Source organism: Sinohyriopsis cumingii, unplaced genomic scaffold (assembly GCF_028554795.1).
Source record: "Sinohyriopsis cumingii isolate HCF-2022 unplaced genomic scaffold, ASM2855479v2 utg001870l, whole genome shotgun sequence".
Classification (NCBI taxonomy): domain Eukaryota; kingdom Metazoa; phylum Mollusca; class Bivalvia; order Unionida; family Unionidae; genus Sinohyriopsis; species Sinohyriopsis cumingii.
In genome coordinates, this window is record NW_028316076.1 from 1306826 (window position 1) to 1325404 (window position 18579).

The window sequence follows — 18579 nt, forward strand, 5'->3', positions numbered from 1 at the left end:
CCAGACCTCGTCAGCCACCTCAGTGTGTCCCTGGGAAAAGCACTTAAATCCCATTTTCTAAGCACTGTAAAGCCAATAACATAATAAAACCAACAAAATGAAACAATAAAAACTTCCACAATGTCACATGATCAATAATGATATGATACGAGTTTGGATTTCCACTAAAATTCACAAAAAAAGTTCAACGATCTCTCTGACAAGCATAAGATTGAAATCATTCATTATATTTCGTTAACTAAACCCATGCTTTAGCGGGCAATACTGTTGTAGCCTCAATCTATCCATACATCATATTTCTGGATAAACCACTCAAAGTAAATTTATGAAACTCTGAAGTTGTAAACAAATTTACATAATTATATTTATAAAATAAAAAATGAAAAAACAATTCACCAGAAAAACATTTATTTGTGTCAAATGACAGTTGAACAGCAGACATGTTTTAATAGAGAATTAACTATGTTACATGGCTAAACATATAAGAGAAAAAGTGACCAAAAAATAAATGAAATACAAATTAATGTCTTAAAGTTATGCAGGATAACAAATAAGTAAACAGGAATACAAATTTTCATCTGGAAAAGACTATATTCTGCAATATGGTGTTCAGCGCACTGGCTCTTATATGGGTGTTCAGCGCACTGTCTCTTATATTTTGAATGAACATCCACAAAATAGGACTGATGTCAGGAATTACATTTCTAATTTTCTACAAAAAGAGTGATGCAGCTACCGTCACTCATTTACAAATTGTCAAAACCCTCAATTATGTAGTCTTTTTCTAAATTCCAATACAATCTAATCTTGTACAAAGAAACTGTCTTTTTAGTGGCTGATTAATTCTGTTAAAAAATGTGTTAAAGTTATAATTCTGTTAACAGTTAACTTAGGGTTTATTTGAAACAGCCATTGTCATGAAATCCTCATAATTTATTCTAATTTGTCCCTGCATGGAAGTATCCCGCTGTCTGAACATGTCTGTCAGGGATTTCAACATGACGCATGCCTGGATGAAGTTGTCAAGGGTTAGACATCTTCTGGATTGGATGTCAAATTTGATCACTACCATTTGGACAAAGTTGTAAGAGAGATTGTAGCCCATGCTCTGCAGAGCTGTAAACAGAAAAAGTTATTTATGTTTCCCAAAATATGCATAAAACTGTAAAGTAGGAATATGAGTGACAATTTTTTAAAAAGGATTTAGTGCTTTCAGACTGAAATTATGAAAATAAACCTTATTACCTTTAATAGTGCACTATCTTTACTTTTACAATTGTTAAAATTAAAATCCATTATTTCTAGTCAAAAGTGCCAAATTTATATGCCTTTAACAAACACCTGCTGTATAGCATGTATAATAATTCAACTTTTTTAAGTGGGAGAAAAGCATAAAGAAAATTATGCATTCACAATGCTTATAGCATCCCCACCCGTGCAGTACTAATTTTCTGAAACCTGCATGAACCAAAACATGCCTTTCTGAGCACAAAGCACAAACATCAACACCCTGTATTCAGTGAATCAACTTTTAATTGCTACATTTTGTCACAAGAATGGATTGGGTGTATCAATTCAGATGGTATAGTAATAGAGTACTTTTCAATAGTTAAGGTTTTCAGCCCAAGTTTGGATGTGACTTTTAATGCTTCATTTGGTGGTAACAGTGAGATCATGCACACAGAAGGCCTTTAACATCTGACATAAAGTTCAACTTTCAGCATAAGTATGAGGGTTTACATGGTATGGATAATGGTGAGACAAGGACAAGTCTTAGAAAAGCATGGGGACTGTCAAGGTGTTGTAACACTGATAACTCAAGTCTTAAAGTGCCCATGTATATATGTGGAGGCACATATCTGAGGTTAACATGCATCTGACTGTCCATTTCAGAGAAATGATCAAGAGTCTGTGCAGAGGGCTTTTCCATTATCAACAACACTAAGCCTGACACATTAAAAGTTCAGGGAAGTTAAATTCTTGGTTGGGCTAAGAACATTTTTCATAAGTCTTGTCTGGGACAAATTTCTATCAACTTGATGGATTTACAGGTAGCATGTCAGATGATCACTCTCAAATAAATCAGCTGCTTTCACAACTCAACTAATTTTTTTCACCACATGTATGATATATTGTATATCAATGGGAGATAAACACTAAAAAGACTACTCATTTACCTAAATCTGTTACCTCCCTTGATATTTATAATTTACTTGAAAGTGTTATTAAATTTGTTCAAAATGTTAGAAAAACAATAGTTTGTTACTATTATTAGCAACAGAAACTACAATTTTTCAAACAGAATAGATGCTATGCAACAGGCAGGGTTGTACTAAAATACCACCAATGCAAAACTGAAAATTGCTGTTATATTTTGTTTATTGTCCAGCTAACCTGAACTGATTCCAGACAAATTCTGAAAATGACAGACTTAACAATGTAATTCTGACTTTGGATGCCTTGTTGAGAATATAACTAAATGGAGTGAAAATGTCTTCCTCATATCCAATACATTTTTTCATCCCAAAGCACAACAGAACATTTTATCCTGTGTTTTGGAATTAAGTTGGAACCAGTTGTCAAAACAATTTATTAGAAGTACAAAAAAAGCAAAACAACAACACCCGATACACATTTTTGATAGCATTTTCTTGCATTTAAATTAAACCACAATCAACCATCTGCCATGCTCAAACACAACTGTAAATCCTGTGATTGGATGCCCCCTGGTTACTTGGTTTCAATGCCTACAGTATCCTTTACTGCTGGATGAATTTTTTTCTATTATCATACACCACAACCCACTTATAATCTGGCTGGAGTTAAACTAATTTTAATTATAGCAATGTAATAATTGTTGTTGTGGGGTTTAACGCCATTTTTCAGCACAAGATAGGCTATACATGGCAGCCAGTATTAATGGTGGAGGAAGAACCTGAGAAAACCCCGGAAAGAAAAACCGACCCACGAGAAGCTACCGGCAAGTTTTCTCACATATACACATTTGGCCTAGCCCGAGACTTGACCTACGCAGACAGAGGTGAGATGGCAGTGATCTGTGATGGAGAGCGCTTTAGACCACTCGGCCACTGCAATGTAATAATTGCATGCAGGTATATTACATATAGCTTTTCCTGGCACTTTTCCATTCCAAACTGAATTCTCCTCCTCACTTAGTAATCGGAGAACAAATAAAACACTGTTCTCATTTGAAGCCTTTGTTACTTCTGTCACTTGAAATATCATCTTTCTTTGACATGGACAAAGACTAAAGGACATCGGAGTTGGGAGGAAGGAGGTATTTGCTACTAATAGCAGCAGGTATTACATAATTAAACTTAGTTTTATCTAAGCAACTACATTCTAATAGCAGCAACACATTATCTGCTATGATCATATTTCTGATGTTTTCAGCGCTGAGGGAGGCTGATGATCCACTCAAACTGCTGTCAGAAAGAACTTACCATCTGTTCCCAGTATCATGCTACAGTAGGTTGGAATTTGACTTGCTGGGCTGATACAATCAGACCCAATGAATAAATGCACTTGTTCTGGTGCACTATCAAACTACAGTCCACTGAATAAATGGTAGAGAAAGACTGCCAAAAAATGTCTATCATGATGTCATCTGAGAGGAATGATTAATAAAGGCTCAAGATGCAGTAATAACCCAAACTTCATCAACTCAGTTTAAGTGAAATACTTTGAAACCCTGATTGAAAATTGGTCTTGGTGGCTTGATCTTTTGATATGAGCCAGCAGTAAAGCTGTAGATTGTGTGCAAGAGGGATCCTCTGTGCAGAGAGTGCAGATCCCACAAAAAGTGCCACTGATCTCCATGCCCCTTCAGGAATCAGCAAGCTGGTGACTTCCTTGTAGGGCCCCCGAGTGGTCTAAAGTGCTCTCCGTTACAGATCACTGCCATCTCACCTCTGTCTGCGCCAGTCTGAGTCTCGGATTCAGCCACTGTGGGTATGTTTGAAATCTTGCCAGTAGCTTCTCATGGGTCAGTGGTTCTTTCTGGGTTCTTCCTCCACCATTAATACTGGTCGCAAAGGATAGCCAATCGTGGGTTGAAAAAAAAGCATTAAACCCCACAACAACAACAATTTCCTTATACCAGGAAGTGCCATTTATCCCTTTTGGGATCAGTTGGACAGACTCTGCCTGTCTCTTTGTGGGACTGACAAAGTCTTTACACCAGAAAATGCCTCTAATCATCACCATCTATCTGGGATTGGTGAGTTGGTGGCTTCTTTACAGCACAAAGTACTACTGATACCTCCCAGAGCAGCCTGACATATTTCCTTACACTGGGAAGTGCTACTGATCCCTATTGGGACTGGTTTGTCTGGTTTTTAATGCCCAGAAATGCCCCTGATCCATCTTGGGATCAATCTACTTGTGACTTCCTTACACAGGGAAGTGGCAATAGTTGCTCCAAGTACCAAAGTGGGGATCCAAAGGAGAAGATTCAGTTCCTTTACCTCTACTTTTACAGAAGCAGTGCTCTTTGCTAGGTCCCACACATCACACACACACAACATGCAGAGTGGACAGCTGACCATGCAAGCATACTAAAAACACGTAAAACAAGTGTGTGTGTGTATTTGCGTGGGTGGGGGTGGGGTATGCTACAATAAGCATTTTTTTTGTGGTCATGTTTTCCAATTTCTTGCGACATCCTTTAAGGTTAAAAGAAAATCACTAAAATAAATGAGCAGAATACAATTATAAAGGGTGTTAGCTATCATAACACTAGTACCAACATTGGCGAAAATTTACAGAAACACTGCTTCAACTAGTGTTGAATTTTACCAAAATAACAGATGGTGACATAGATAATTGAAAATAAACATAAGAACTGGAGCATAAAGGTCAACTTCAAGACCAAAATGGATGTAACTGACTGAACATCAAAATGGATATACCTGACTGAACACCAAAATGGATATAATTGATAGAAGCTATGACAAAAGATACAGAGACACATCTTATACCGCACTAAGTACAAGGAAAAGAAGGGCAATATTTCAAATTACAAAAAAGGACACAGGCACCATACTGAGACTGTTTTTGTTCTAGACCTTCCATTAGTAACTGGAGGAAGGAATTTTCACATTAGACTGGGGACTAGTGATAGAAGAGATAACAATGTAATACTTGCAAGTAATATTTTGCTACAATTAAAGGTTTTCCTAATTTGCTGCCCTATGTTACTATCTATCTACAATATACATAAAACCAACCTGTTTGTAACTCCTGTGCCTCAATGCTGCCAGATCTATTGATGTCAACGCTCTCAAACACTCCTTTCCACTGCTGGATGTAATTCCACAGTGCTTGAAACTCATGAAGTTCAATGGTTCCAGTTTGGTCTCTGTCAAACATTCCTAGAAAATAAACAATAAATCAAGACCAAAAGTCCCAACATCAAGGATTTGTCCAACTACCTACCCCTCTGACTATTACAGCTGGAAATGTTAACAGTTAAATTTGCCTAAGAAGCCAGTAGGTGTTATTACTTTTGTTTTATCCAAGATACAGCCAGCATTATTGAAACTTCTCAACTTGAGTTCACGTGCGACCCAATTTATGACACAAACTCCACAAAATACTCTATGTTGCTTACTTTGCTGAGGCATATTCCAGGAAAGTCAATGAAGCATGAAAAGTTGGACAATGTTACCTCCTTCTGCCCGAGTTATGCATAACCCTCTATTACGAATATACCCATAAAGTTTCATGATTGTATATGAAAGTCTAAAGAAAACCTGAGCTGAATGTTGAACCCTAAACCTGATGCCCATGCCAATATAACAACACACTATTTTCAAAAAGGTGATACCTGTTTCTTTCATTCCTATGTGATAACTATTTCTCACATTCCAGAGTGAAACATATTTTTTTTCAAACCCATAAATGTGTTAAGTTTGCCTATGTGAGAAAAGGATGAACATCTATGAGCACTCACTGACAACATAAATAACAGTTCTCCATTTAAGAAAGGTATGTCCATACCTGTGTACTCATTCACACTACATATAACAGCTTGTCCATGTGAAAAAAGTATACCACATAGCTGGACTCATTGACACTGTAGATAACAGTATCCCTGTGAGAAGGGTTTGCCCACATGGATGGACTCATTGACGCTGTAGATAACATCAATATACAGATGACATCAAGAATGGTTGCAATGTTACTTGTGCTTTTATGACTGACAAGCCAAATCTTGCTTACCTAGATATTCATCCACATTTACAAATTCTTTGTCTCAAACAATAATTTGCATGCTCTTTCTAATGAAGTAAACTGTTTAGAAAATACTAAATATTTATAAAGGTACATCCATACCAGTGATATGCCGTCTTTCTTTCCAACTTTCTTGTAAAAAATTGGAGCAAAAATATCCAGCCTATGCAAAACTGAGTTCCTGCCCTCAAATACTAATCCCTGGTTAAGACTTCTCTATCCCACATCAATGCATACCATGGATTCTATTAGTGAAACAATAGTTATGAATAATGTTATCTTCAAAGTTTTCATAACTGCAAAATTATCCATAGAGTCATCAAAAACAATGCCCTCAAATACTAATCCCTGGGTAAGACTTCCTATCCCACATCAATGCATACCATGGATTCTATCAGTGAAACAATACTTATGAATAATGTTATCTTCAAAGTCTTCATAACTGCAAAATTATCCATATAGTCATCAAAAACAATGCAGATGGTTTATTTGGTCAGATTCTTACAAAAATTTTGCCTTGGAATTAAATATATTCTTTTAGAACTGAGTATGTACTCAAAATTGAGGATATATTGCATAACAGCCATATAAAGAGTGCATGTACACAAGACCTGGTCCATGTACAAAGAGTCTGGTCCCAAACTCATGTACACAAGACCTGGTCCATGTACAAAGGGTCTGGTCCCAAATTCATGTACACAAGACCTGGTCCATGTACAAAGAGTCTGGTCCCAAAGTCATGCACACAAGACCTGGTCCATGTACAAAAGGGTCTGGTCCCAAATTCATGCACACAAGACCTGGTCCATGTACAAAAGGGTCTGGTCCCAAACTCATGCACACAAGACCTGGTCCATGTACAAAAGGGTCTGGTCCCAAACTCATGCACACAAGACCTGGTCCATGTACAAAGGGTCTGGTCCCAAATTCATGTACACAAGACCTGGTCCATGTACAAAGAGTCTGGTCCCAAATTCATGCACACAAGACCTGGTCCATGTACAAAGGGTCTGATCCCAAATTCATGTACAAAGGGTCTGGTCCCAAATTCATGTACACAAGACCTGGTCCATGTACAAAGAGTCTGGTCACAAATTCATGTACACAAGCTCACCACAAACACTTCTGAAACCTTCCACCATCACTATGGTGATATGTCTCAGATCACATACACCTCAAGGCAAGTTCTTCAGTGCAATGTTGCTAATTTACATTCAATGCTGAAGAAAGTACAGGAGTTTTGAAAGCTGTAATTCATTGTTGACTACTACTGAAAAAATATTTTTTATAACAAATTTCAATTATATATATATATATATATATATATATATGAATGAGATGACTGAACACTGTACCGGTATCAACACCTAAGAGAGTTAACTCTGTCGCACATATGATGCATTTCATCTTGTTTTCCACTATGTTCTGCATCTTTAAAACATCAGTTCACATGTTTTTGCCAAACAGTATTTTATCAGTATTCTAAACATTTTTAACATTATAAATCACGAACTATATTCATTTAAACAGAATATTGATTTTGTACATGACAAACTCAAAATGTTTTCGTTTACACATTTAAGCATGACAGGCACAGGTGACATGGGCAATGATTTGCCAAGAGATACCTGTAGACTGGTAGCCTCCAGTCTTTTATGTCTCGTAATAATGCAAATTCATAGATTCCTATTTAGATAAGCCATATTTTGCTGAGGATAAAGTAAAGTAGTAGTTAAGCAGATAGTAAGTAGAGGTGCACAGTATTACCAATATACCATTTTACTGCTTGTACATTGGTAGTTTCCATCATAAGTTATATACCGAAAATCCTGAGGAATCTTGTTACAATTTTCATGATATTAACAGCATGTTTCAATATTCTTGACAAATAGTTTAAGAAAATATCATTTTTTTTTACAGACCGCTCTGGTGGTCTAGTGGTTAGAGTGTCCGCCTTGGATGCGGGAGGTCATGGGATCGATCCCCAGCCGAGTCATACCAAAAACTTATTAAAATGGTACTAACAGCTGCCTCACTTGGCGCTCAGCATTAAGAGGTTAGTGCTAGGACTGATCGGCATGGTGTCAGGATAATGTGAATGGGTGGGACATCATGCTACATGTCTGCGGCATGATGCCCTAGTGCTAGACATAACTATAAACAGCCACATTGCAGACCTCATAGTGATACAGGGATCGTCCTGGGCTTCGCCAATGTCGCAAATTGCGATTTTTTTTCCTTATTGGCGACAAAAATATCCCATCTGGCGATTTTTTTGGCGACAGACTTTTTGGTTATTTAATTTGTACATACAATCATAGATTTGGACTGGATAAATTAAAAGGGAGAACAAAAGGAAGCCACAAACTTGACTAAGCAATGCATTGGAATCAATCTGTTACACAAACAATCCTTTGTTCGTATTGACAACCCCATCTTTACAGTGCATTGTTACATCATAATCTGCTTATGCTGACATCTGGGCTGAGTACTGTATGCTGTGATACAGTCAATCATGCTACCGAACTATACCTACAACTGACCGACTTCTGAAGACGCGAATAGAACAGATACAATTAACTGAATGTCTAAATCTTCTGTTGTTGTTTTTTTTTTTTTTTTTTTTTTACATATACCAGTACAGTAGTTTTGCTGAACCTTCATAGAAAACTGATAACCTTTGAAGTACCGACTACTGTGTATAAATACAAAGGAAATGGAAAAATCTCAATCACAATTATGTCTGTCGCCAGTGCAGCATTTTACTCATTGATCTTTTCCTTTTGCCATCAATCCGTGTTACGGCTGCTGACACTTAAACTCCGAAACGAGAAATAGCACAAAAAAAAAAAACAACAACCAGTTTTGCATAATTAATAATAATTATTTATTTCTCAAAATACAAGAGTGAAAGAACCTCTAAATTGGGTGTGAATTTTATGCTTATATATACGGTCCAATATTGCCAGGTGTTGACTCGTGTAAGTTTCATTCGTGGGAATGGAGATCCTATTTTGTTTGTCGAGAAAATTTATACAGCATTCAGTGATCATTCTTGGGATTTAGGAAGCAATTCACTACAAGCTTTGTGAAGCTAGCCATAAGGGGGGATGGACTGCTGATAGACTACTGGTGTCACCTGTCAGTGCTGTGGACTGTGAACGTGGATTCAGTAAGATGAACCTCACAAATACTGACATCAGAAATAAACTCTGCATCTCATCTCTCGAGAATTTCATGAGAATCAGCATGTACAGATGTGAAAAATTAGACTTTGAAACTGCATTCAACAAGTGGGCAGCCCTAAAATTGCGACGGATCTTCATGTAACACTTTGTAAGATTTTGTTAATGCTTGTTGTAATTAAAGAATTAACTAACCCATCTTTTGTAATTTTCATTGCCTGTTACATTAATAGACTGAATTAACACTTGGAAAAATGTACACTACTTGTTCTGGCGACACTTTTTGAAAATTGGCGACAAAATATTGAGGTTGGCGATTTTTTTGGCGACAGCTTTTTAAAAGCCAGGACCATCCCTGGTGATATGACTGAAAAATTGTTAAAGCTATGTTAAAAATTTGAATCATATCACAACATCATTTCTTGTACAAAACAGTTGTATCTGTCAATGACAACAATTATAATTCTATTCATAATCCTTGAATCACATCTTTGATACTTGTCATGTATGCCAATGTGGTGGACAAACGAAATGTGAAACAGATTTGGGCAAAATACTACTTTCAGATCAATTTCTGATTAAAAAAGCACACTTGTTCTCCCTCTAAGCTATATGTAATTTCTCAATCCACTAATTTTGTCGTCTGTTGAGAAAGCATATTAATGTTTACTGGTCCTCTATGATAAATATCTTGCATGGGTGTTGGCATCTTATTATATCAATAGTGTACAAGCAATTGGTTGGCTTCAGTATCACCACTTCATACTTTTATCAATAGTCCTCATCCCACTGGAGTTACAGCTTTTCAATTGCAACTTGTACGACAATTGACTTACAAAAAGCAAATTAATTTGCTGTAAGGTACTGGCCATTTGATTATCAAGGAGGGGGACAATGACTTTCTTTTATGCTGAAATATTTTCTTTTTCTTTTATCTCAAGATAATTAATATTCTTTCCTAATAACATCATGGATATAATATGATGTTATTTTGTCCTAATAACATTGTGGATATAATATGATGTTATCTTGTCCTAATAACATCATGGAAATGTTTTTTTGTTCTAATAACATCGTGGATATAATATGATGTTATTTTGTCCGATTAACATCATGGATATAATATGATGTTATTTTATCTAATAACATCATGGATATAATATGATGTCATTTTGTCCTAATAATGGATATAATATGATGTTATACTGTCATAATAACATCATGGATATAATATGATGTCATATTGTCCTAATAACATCATGGATATAATATGATGTTATATTGTCCTAATAATATCATGGATATAATATGATGTTATATTGTCCTAATAATATCATGGATATAATATGAAGTTATTTAGTCCTAATAATATCATGGATATAATATGATGTTATATTGTCCTAATAACATCATGGATATAATATGAAGTTATTTAGTCCTAATAACATCATGAATACAACATGTTTTTTTTTTCTAACAGCATCATGGATATAATATGATGCTATTTTGTCCTAATAACATCAAGGATATAACATGTTATTTTGTCCTAATAACATCATGGATGCAATACGATGTTATTTTGTCCTAATAACATCATGGATATAATATGATGTTATTTTGCTATCAATCAGAGCAAGATTTGTTTTTGCCCAGTTATTGACAAACAGAATCAACAAAAAAGTGTCAGGTTCCTGCCCCAGAGTATTGAATTGTTGGTTCCAAATATAATTGTGGTATACCATGGTACATCTCACAGTATGTTCAGAAATACTGCAGTAAAATTTTGTTGGCAGTACCCAGCTCTAATGATTAACACGGACATGTGGGTGGGTGGGATAATATAAAGTGTTCTGTTTTAGTGCTTGTATACCCAAGTCACATATTGCTTGAAATTTGACCAAATCATCAATAGCAAAATAAGTCACTTGATGTTAGGCCTTATTTAAGCATAAATTGTGTGTTGAAAAGTTTGAAGAATCAACAACTAGTACATCAACATTATATCTTAAAAATTCCAAACAAATACATCCAAATATGTCCTATCCAATTTAAAAGTGACAGCCTAAAATCAAGGGAAAAATATTTCTTACAGGTTTAAACTGGACCTTTTTATAAACTCGATCAATGAATTAAACATATAGCTGGTATATCTGCAGTTCTTCACAAAGAAATCACTGGTTAAACTATGCATAACCAAACATCAGATCCCAAATTTTGCACAGCTCTGATTTCCTCCTCCATTCTGCCACAGAAGTCTGGTCTGCATGACCCATCAAGTCATTGCCTTTCCAAATGTCAGATACAATGACTGTGGAATAAACACGTCATTTTTAAAGAGGCCATCCATTCAGTATATTATATACACACATAATAACACAAACTATATTATTACATCTAGTACTAGTAAAACATATGTGCTTTATCCTACACAAACAGCCTATAGTATTTGCACACCTTTCCTTTTGTACCCCCTACTTAATTAAACAATGAAATGCATCATGGATATAAAAACAAATGCTTAAAACTTGTAATTTTATTGATTAATTTATAAGTTCTAACCTGACTGCAGCTAAGGGACCCCTAACACTGTGAACTTGTTTGCATTTCAAAGCAAACAGAAGCTCTTGATGTAAACAAGCATACATAATGCTCACTGGGTTCCAGAACAGTCCACTGCAGCCCAAACTGTTGTCTGCATGCAATATTTGCAATGTATAGTTTTAATATTTCTAAAGATAAATCGTACACACCTGTTCAAAGAGATACAATTCCAAATTATACGGAATTACAGAGATTATAAAAAATGATGAAAAATCATATCTGTTGCTTGAAAACTGAGACTCACTCATGCAAATATGGTGAAATGGAGGGGTGGGGTGGGGCTGATATTTTGCATATGTACTAAATAGAGGGCCCCCATATATGTTTGATAAACTGTTCCTGTTTATGGAATCACATGAAAAAAGTTAGGTTTATGAATCTAAAATCTACAAAGATATCACCAGAAAACTGATTATGGTGCAAGAGTAACATACCAGTGACCAGATGGTCTTGTACTTATATCAAAACTCTAGAATAAACAAAGATGCAAAACACTGCATTCAACAATACGCAAGAAAATAATTTAAACCCAGGTAACAGTAACATCAAATACAGGTCACACTGACTTATGTTTGCTTATTATTATGTCGTGCTTACCACAATGCATTCAGACACAGATACATGATGCTGCAGTAACAAATCTTAAGAAACCGAAAACAAAACTTAACCGATATCACTGAGGCATAAAATACCAACTACACTAATCTGCCATTGGTGGGACAGTGTTGTACTTTCCGAAACACATAAACATGCAATGTTGTAGGACTGTGGTCAACAAAACAATACCTGAAAAACTGATATAAATGAAAAATGTCACTAGATGTAACAAATGGTCAGACGTACACTCAAGGTTCACATTATATGCCCCAGTGACATAACAAAAAAGTAAATACACAAAATGTATCAGATTAAGAACTAACCAATCATTAATCGACATGTCTCTGGGTTGAAATGTGACCAGTTTGAATTAATGAGGGCTTGCTGAAGCTCATGGGCCGTAATTCTCCCACTTCTGTCCTGGTCCACTGACATAAACCACTGGTACACCTGGGGGTCAATTCCTGGAGGTATTCCACCATAACCACCTAAAAGAGAAATTCATTTGGCAGTGCTTTCTTCAGCTGATAAAAATGTTAATTAAACTCCTTTTGCTAAGCATATCACTAAAAACAATTATGTCAACTAAAGAGACTGCATTATGTATATCACAATGCTGCTGACATAATATCGCACATACACAAACAAACTCACTTGGAATATCAGTAATTTCAATGACCTATATATACCTCTGACCTGGAATATCAGCAATTTCTACAACCTATACATACCTCTGATTTGGAATATCAGTAATATCTACAAGCTATACATACCTCTGGCTTGGAATATGAGTAATTTCAGCTAAATTCATAGGGGTTATCACTTGTGTATTGAATGTTTTGAAAAATGTATATTTTTACACAAGTAAGAATCCCAGCCCAAATTTAAAGGTGTGCTACTCTAAACTGAATATATATTCCCAAGAGCAATAGGCAAAAGAAGATGCCACTTGCTGACCATAAAAGTAAACATTTAGGGATAATTTTAAGCCATCAAACTGACAACAGTTTAAGATCAGAGACTCCTCTTATAAAATAAGTAATGAAAAGGGTTTGGAAAGTGACTTTGTCAGCAGTGTGATTACCTAGTACTTAATGCTCAAGATTCCTGAATGTACTGCACATATTTCACTGACTTCCTATTTTTATTCTGCAGTTTTATTTTGGTGCCATTAATAAACATTTTTAGGAAAAAAATTTAGTAAGAGAATTAGAGACATGCACATCATTTTAGGTCCAAACTATCTCAAGAGTTCATAGCGTTATGATATTATCTCACTGTGCTTTATTTAATTTTACCTCAGCTTTTGTCTGAATTTTGTTAAGCATATAATTGTAGATACCTATATCTTGCTAAAAACCTTTGAGAACTAATGTCAAGGAGGCCATATTGATTATTCCTCGAGGTAGCCATAATGAACTGACGATATTCTTCTTATTCCTTTATTTATTATTATACCACTATGCATCTAACTATGAACCAATGCACTTTCATCTTCTCCATCCAAATTGGATCTTAACCCCTGCTCCATTCTAACTCTACTTACTGCAGTCTTACTGACCATGCCTCATCTCAGATCCTGCACCCCCCTCCTTAGCTTCATAATTAGCATGGGTCTGGGGTACCCTGACAGAGCAATAATCTTATATAGTGACAATAGTGTCATTAAAGCTTCACAGTAAATGTTGATTTTTATAAAAAGGATTACCTTAAGTTTTATAAGGCGTGAGAGAACAAGTTCAGAGATGCTGAAATTCTAATGGCTGTTGCAAGATATTTTTTCCAAAACTTAACAGGGCAGCCACATATTTGTGAAATTGAACATAAAAACATTCCAAAAAGATATAACAAGTTGTGACTAAAAAAAACTTTCGCATACATAATTATTAAAAGTACTGGAAAATGTAACATTTTCAGGTCTGGTTATACTTATTGCTTTAGTATTAGTATTATACTTCCATGATTAACTGTTTCCTTTCAAACTAATTATTTGTACAACAATATTATATTCCACTCTACTGTCTTTTTTAAAACAATAATTATTCACTGACAACAAACTGAGGTACTACTTAAAAAATACAAAACACATACTTAAGGGAATTTCCAGTAAAATCAGATGGTGAATTTCTTTTAACAGGTCCATAAATACGTCTTCAGAGAATTATAATAAAAGTATATTGTTCTTGCTAGTATCTTAATTTGAGGCATAGGATTTATGTGCTGTTTTCTCTAGTTATTATGTTCTGACACAATAACATAACCACACAGTATGAGAGATCGATGTAAGGGAACTGATCATACAATTGGGGGGGGGGGGCATGGCATACTAATGGGAGTTTAGAATTGGGGAGGATTACGGTCCTTAAATATAAAGAAAATATTTTTGCTCCGATTCAATGAAGAAAAAAAACTATTTTATTCGTTATGTTACCATGCTTAAAAGAAAAAAATATTCCAGCTTGAAAGAAAATCCCAGGTCCCACTCCACCCCACCCTAATGTATGTAATACAGACCTGAAGGTAATTAATAAATGATAAAGATTCTGATAAAATTCAAGAGATAAGCTTTCATGTCTCTTTTATCTTGTATTCTGAGGCTATAGAGTACTTAAAAAACTGGGGGGAAAAAATCACCAAACACAGTCAAGAACACATCCATTGCTTGTCCAACAAAGAAACGATGTAAGAAGTTTAGTTGGCAATATCTTTATTGACTGTTTGGCAAAGAAACAACTGGTAAAATTGAACCAATGACCTATGAATTAAAGTTCATGATGGTAGTTAGCTAGCAGTTTAATGCATAAGCAAATCAAACGCAAGCTGATATTATATTTGAAAATTCCTATGATGGATGTAAAGTTGCTCAGAGTATGAGCTGGTCAAAACCTTTGACCTATCAGGCATGTCCAACAAACACACACACATATATATATATATACAACACACACACACACACACATATATATATATATATATATATATATATATATATATATATATATATATATATATATATATATATATATCTCGCAAGCCAATTGGGAAAATTCTATAGATCATACTGTACTAACTTAAAAGATTCTAATAAGCTTGTACCCAGAACCTAGGGGTTACCAAATTTTTGGGGAGGTGTACCAAATGCTTAGAATTAGATAGCCAAAGCAATAACAGAATTCTGGGTCTGTGCTACTCTATGTTAATTCAGATAGCTTAGGGATGCCAGAATTCTGGGTCTGTGCTACTCTATGTTAATTCAGATAGCTTAGGGATGCCAGAACACTGGGTCAAGACTAAACTATGTTACATTTAGGTTGTTGTTGTAGGGTTTAATGCCATTTTTCAGCACACAATAGTCTATACATGGTGGCCAGTATTAATATTGGAAGAAGAACCTGGGAAATCCCTGGAAAAAACCACTGACCCTCGAGAAGCTACTGGCAAGCTTTCTCACATACCCACATTCGCCTACATATAGGTAGCCCAGTGAGTAACTACATGGTTTCATGGCTTGTTCTACATTTCCCGACTCTTAGAAGTATTTCAGGAAGAAAATACTTGTAAACGTTTCCTGCCTTTTGCTGGCTGTAGGTAATCCTGATTATGTATAGGTAAGGGTTAGGTGACAGTGGTGATAAAGCACCATACAATTAAGGTACCTTTGTAAAGGAAGAAACAAATAATAATGTGAACACTGACAGTGGAATCCAGGTGAGTTCTCATCAATATTAAGCTGCATATAAAATATCAGTTCAATATTCAGGGGCCTAACTGTACTAAATGATGATACTGGAGATGATGATCAAACTCACTAAAATTAAATCAATATAGATCTGCATCTAAACTTTTATTGAAATCCAAACATATCAACAATCCTGCAGATTGAACACTGACAAATCAAGCAATAATATGGTGTCATCAACATATTGTTAAATACCAAGGTTATTTTTTGTAAATGGAATGTTGACAAGCCTGAAAATCAGAAAGGTGATGCTACAAGCTGACCATGAACTTAAGAAACACTGACAGTCAAACTCAGCTGTCATCTCAATCATATAAAGCTGCCTAATATATTTGTTTAAAATTCAAATTAGTCATGTATAGAAAAACAAATGTATATGGGTCTATCTATCAGGGGATCTAATTCTGCTTAATAATGTCGAATTCTGACAAGTGAATTTAGAAGAGACCTCATAATTGTCAAGCTGCATTTCAAATCTGGTTGAAATCTAATTAAATTTAACTACATTTTTGTGCAGAAATGAAATTAAACCAATCTTACAACCAGAGGCTGTAACTCAGCTAAATAAAATGACATAAAATGCTGATACATGCAATCAACCTCAGCCAAGGTCCTTATCAATATCAAGGTTTATCCCCAATTTTGATCAAAATGCAATTATAAATAAAGTGGGTTAGTCAGTTATGGTCAATAACTCCACTAAACAATTATGAACAAAGCTAAAAATCAAACTCAACTAAGACTTCATCAAAATCCAGTTGTCTATAAAAGCTAATTGAAATCCAAGGCAGTTAACATAACTGTAGATGGGCATGACAATCATGGGTTATAACTTGAGAGAGAACTGGTCAAAGTCTTGAGAAAATCAACCTGCAATCCGAATTAGGGGTCATCAAGATGATCTGCAAATTCAACTTAATTAAAATCCAGTAGCAATCCAGTGTATAGAAAAGGTGGGTGGATCACTGCTAATTGATGCTGTAGAAGGCTGACAAATAAACAGAGATCTCAGCTAATATTAAAAATGCATACAAAATTTGGTTGAAATTCAATAATTATGAGATCTGTTGTGTGGAAAAGAAAGTGATGTGATCACTAAGGAAAAACATGATGCAGAAAACTAATAAGGTGGCGCCCTACCGTTTCGTATTTTGCATAGGTTTAGAATTTTAAAGAAAAGGAATTTCCCCGGTTTTCCTCACTGGTTATACTGGCTATTTAAAAAAGACCTTGTATATCTTAGGTATAGTTCAAAGAACCTTTAATTCCCTTTATTTGGTGTATGACTGATGGGTGTAATATGGATTATAGAGTATACAGCTTGGCCTTACTCCAGATGCGCACCTTTCAAAAAAGTGCTAGCTCCACTTGGTCATTTTCACTTCCTGAACTTCAGAGGTAAATTGTATAAAAAAAAGAGTTGATAACTTCCTTGTACATTTTATATAGTTGGTAATTCATTCATTGCACTTTCAATAGCTGGTATTGTCTAGTCTGGCAAAATTAATTTTCCTTTATTTAATAGCTGCTATGGATAGTGTAACAAAAATCATTACTTTATTAGACAGTTCAAGTTATTTTTTAATATATTGGTGATTAATTTACTCCAAAGAATCTCTCGACTGTTCAAACAATGAGTCCCACCCAAAACTAAAGAGTACCAGCAAAAATAACATAATGTCTTTAGATAATTTGGTTTAAACTGTTGGAACCTTTGGTATTTTATGCTTTACAGTGGAGGCTGATCACATGTTTACATCTTGAATATCAGATGAAGAAACCGAATCGAGCATATCTGTGGAATGTGAATCATAAAACAAAATACACCACTCCCTCGATAACGCAGGGTCAAGGCGTGGCTCCCATTTTACCAGAAAATACCCTAAAAACTGATCCCTATTTGTTCAACTTGAAATGCGATCAAAATTGGTAATGGAAACTTTGATTATGCTCGTTTTAACGTAGAAAACGGTAGATAGAACCTGGAAATTTTAATCAACACTTTGAAATATCAAATTTAAAAATAGGTCATCACTTTTACATTTTCTTTCCAAACACTGGAATTAACTGCAGTTAATGATATTTAAGGAAATCTCATCAATGAAAATGTCACTTATGCTGAGTAGATGCAGAACTAGTTTTATCTTTTAGCTCCCTTAAAGTGTAATCATCATAAATGCAATGTGTCCTCTTGTAATTAAA

General features: G+C 35.1%; 1 protein-coding gene across 2 annotated transcripts in view; it reads right to left on the minus strand.

Annotated features, from left to right (window-relative positions):
• Positions 1 to 391: 391 nt before the first annotated feature.
• Positions 392 to 18579, minus strand: part of LOC149771415 (peflin-like) — a 36434-nt gene continuing 18246 nt past the window's right edge. For both annotated transcript variants that reach the window (XM_089948511.1, XM_089948512.1), the window contains 3 exons: positions 12962 to 13126; positions 5250 to 5393; positions 392 to 1116 (listed from right to left, as the gene is read on the minus strand). In XM_089948511.1, coding sequence (XP_089804637.1) covers positions 890 to 1116; positions 5250 to 5393; positions 12962 to 13126 — 536 coding nt within the window. In that variant the 3' untranslated portion in view covers positions 392 to 889. The remainder of the gene's footprint in view (positions 1117 to 5249; positions 5394 to 12961; positions 13127 to 18579) is intronic.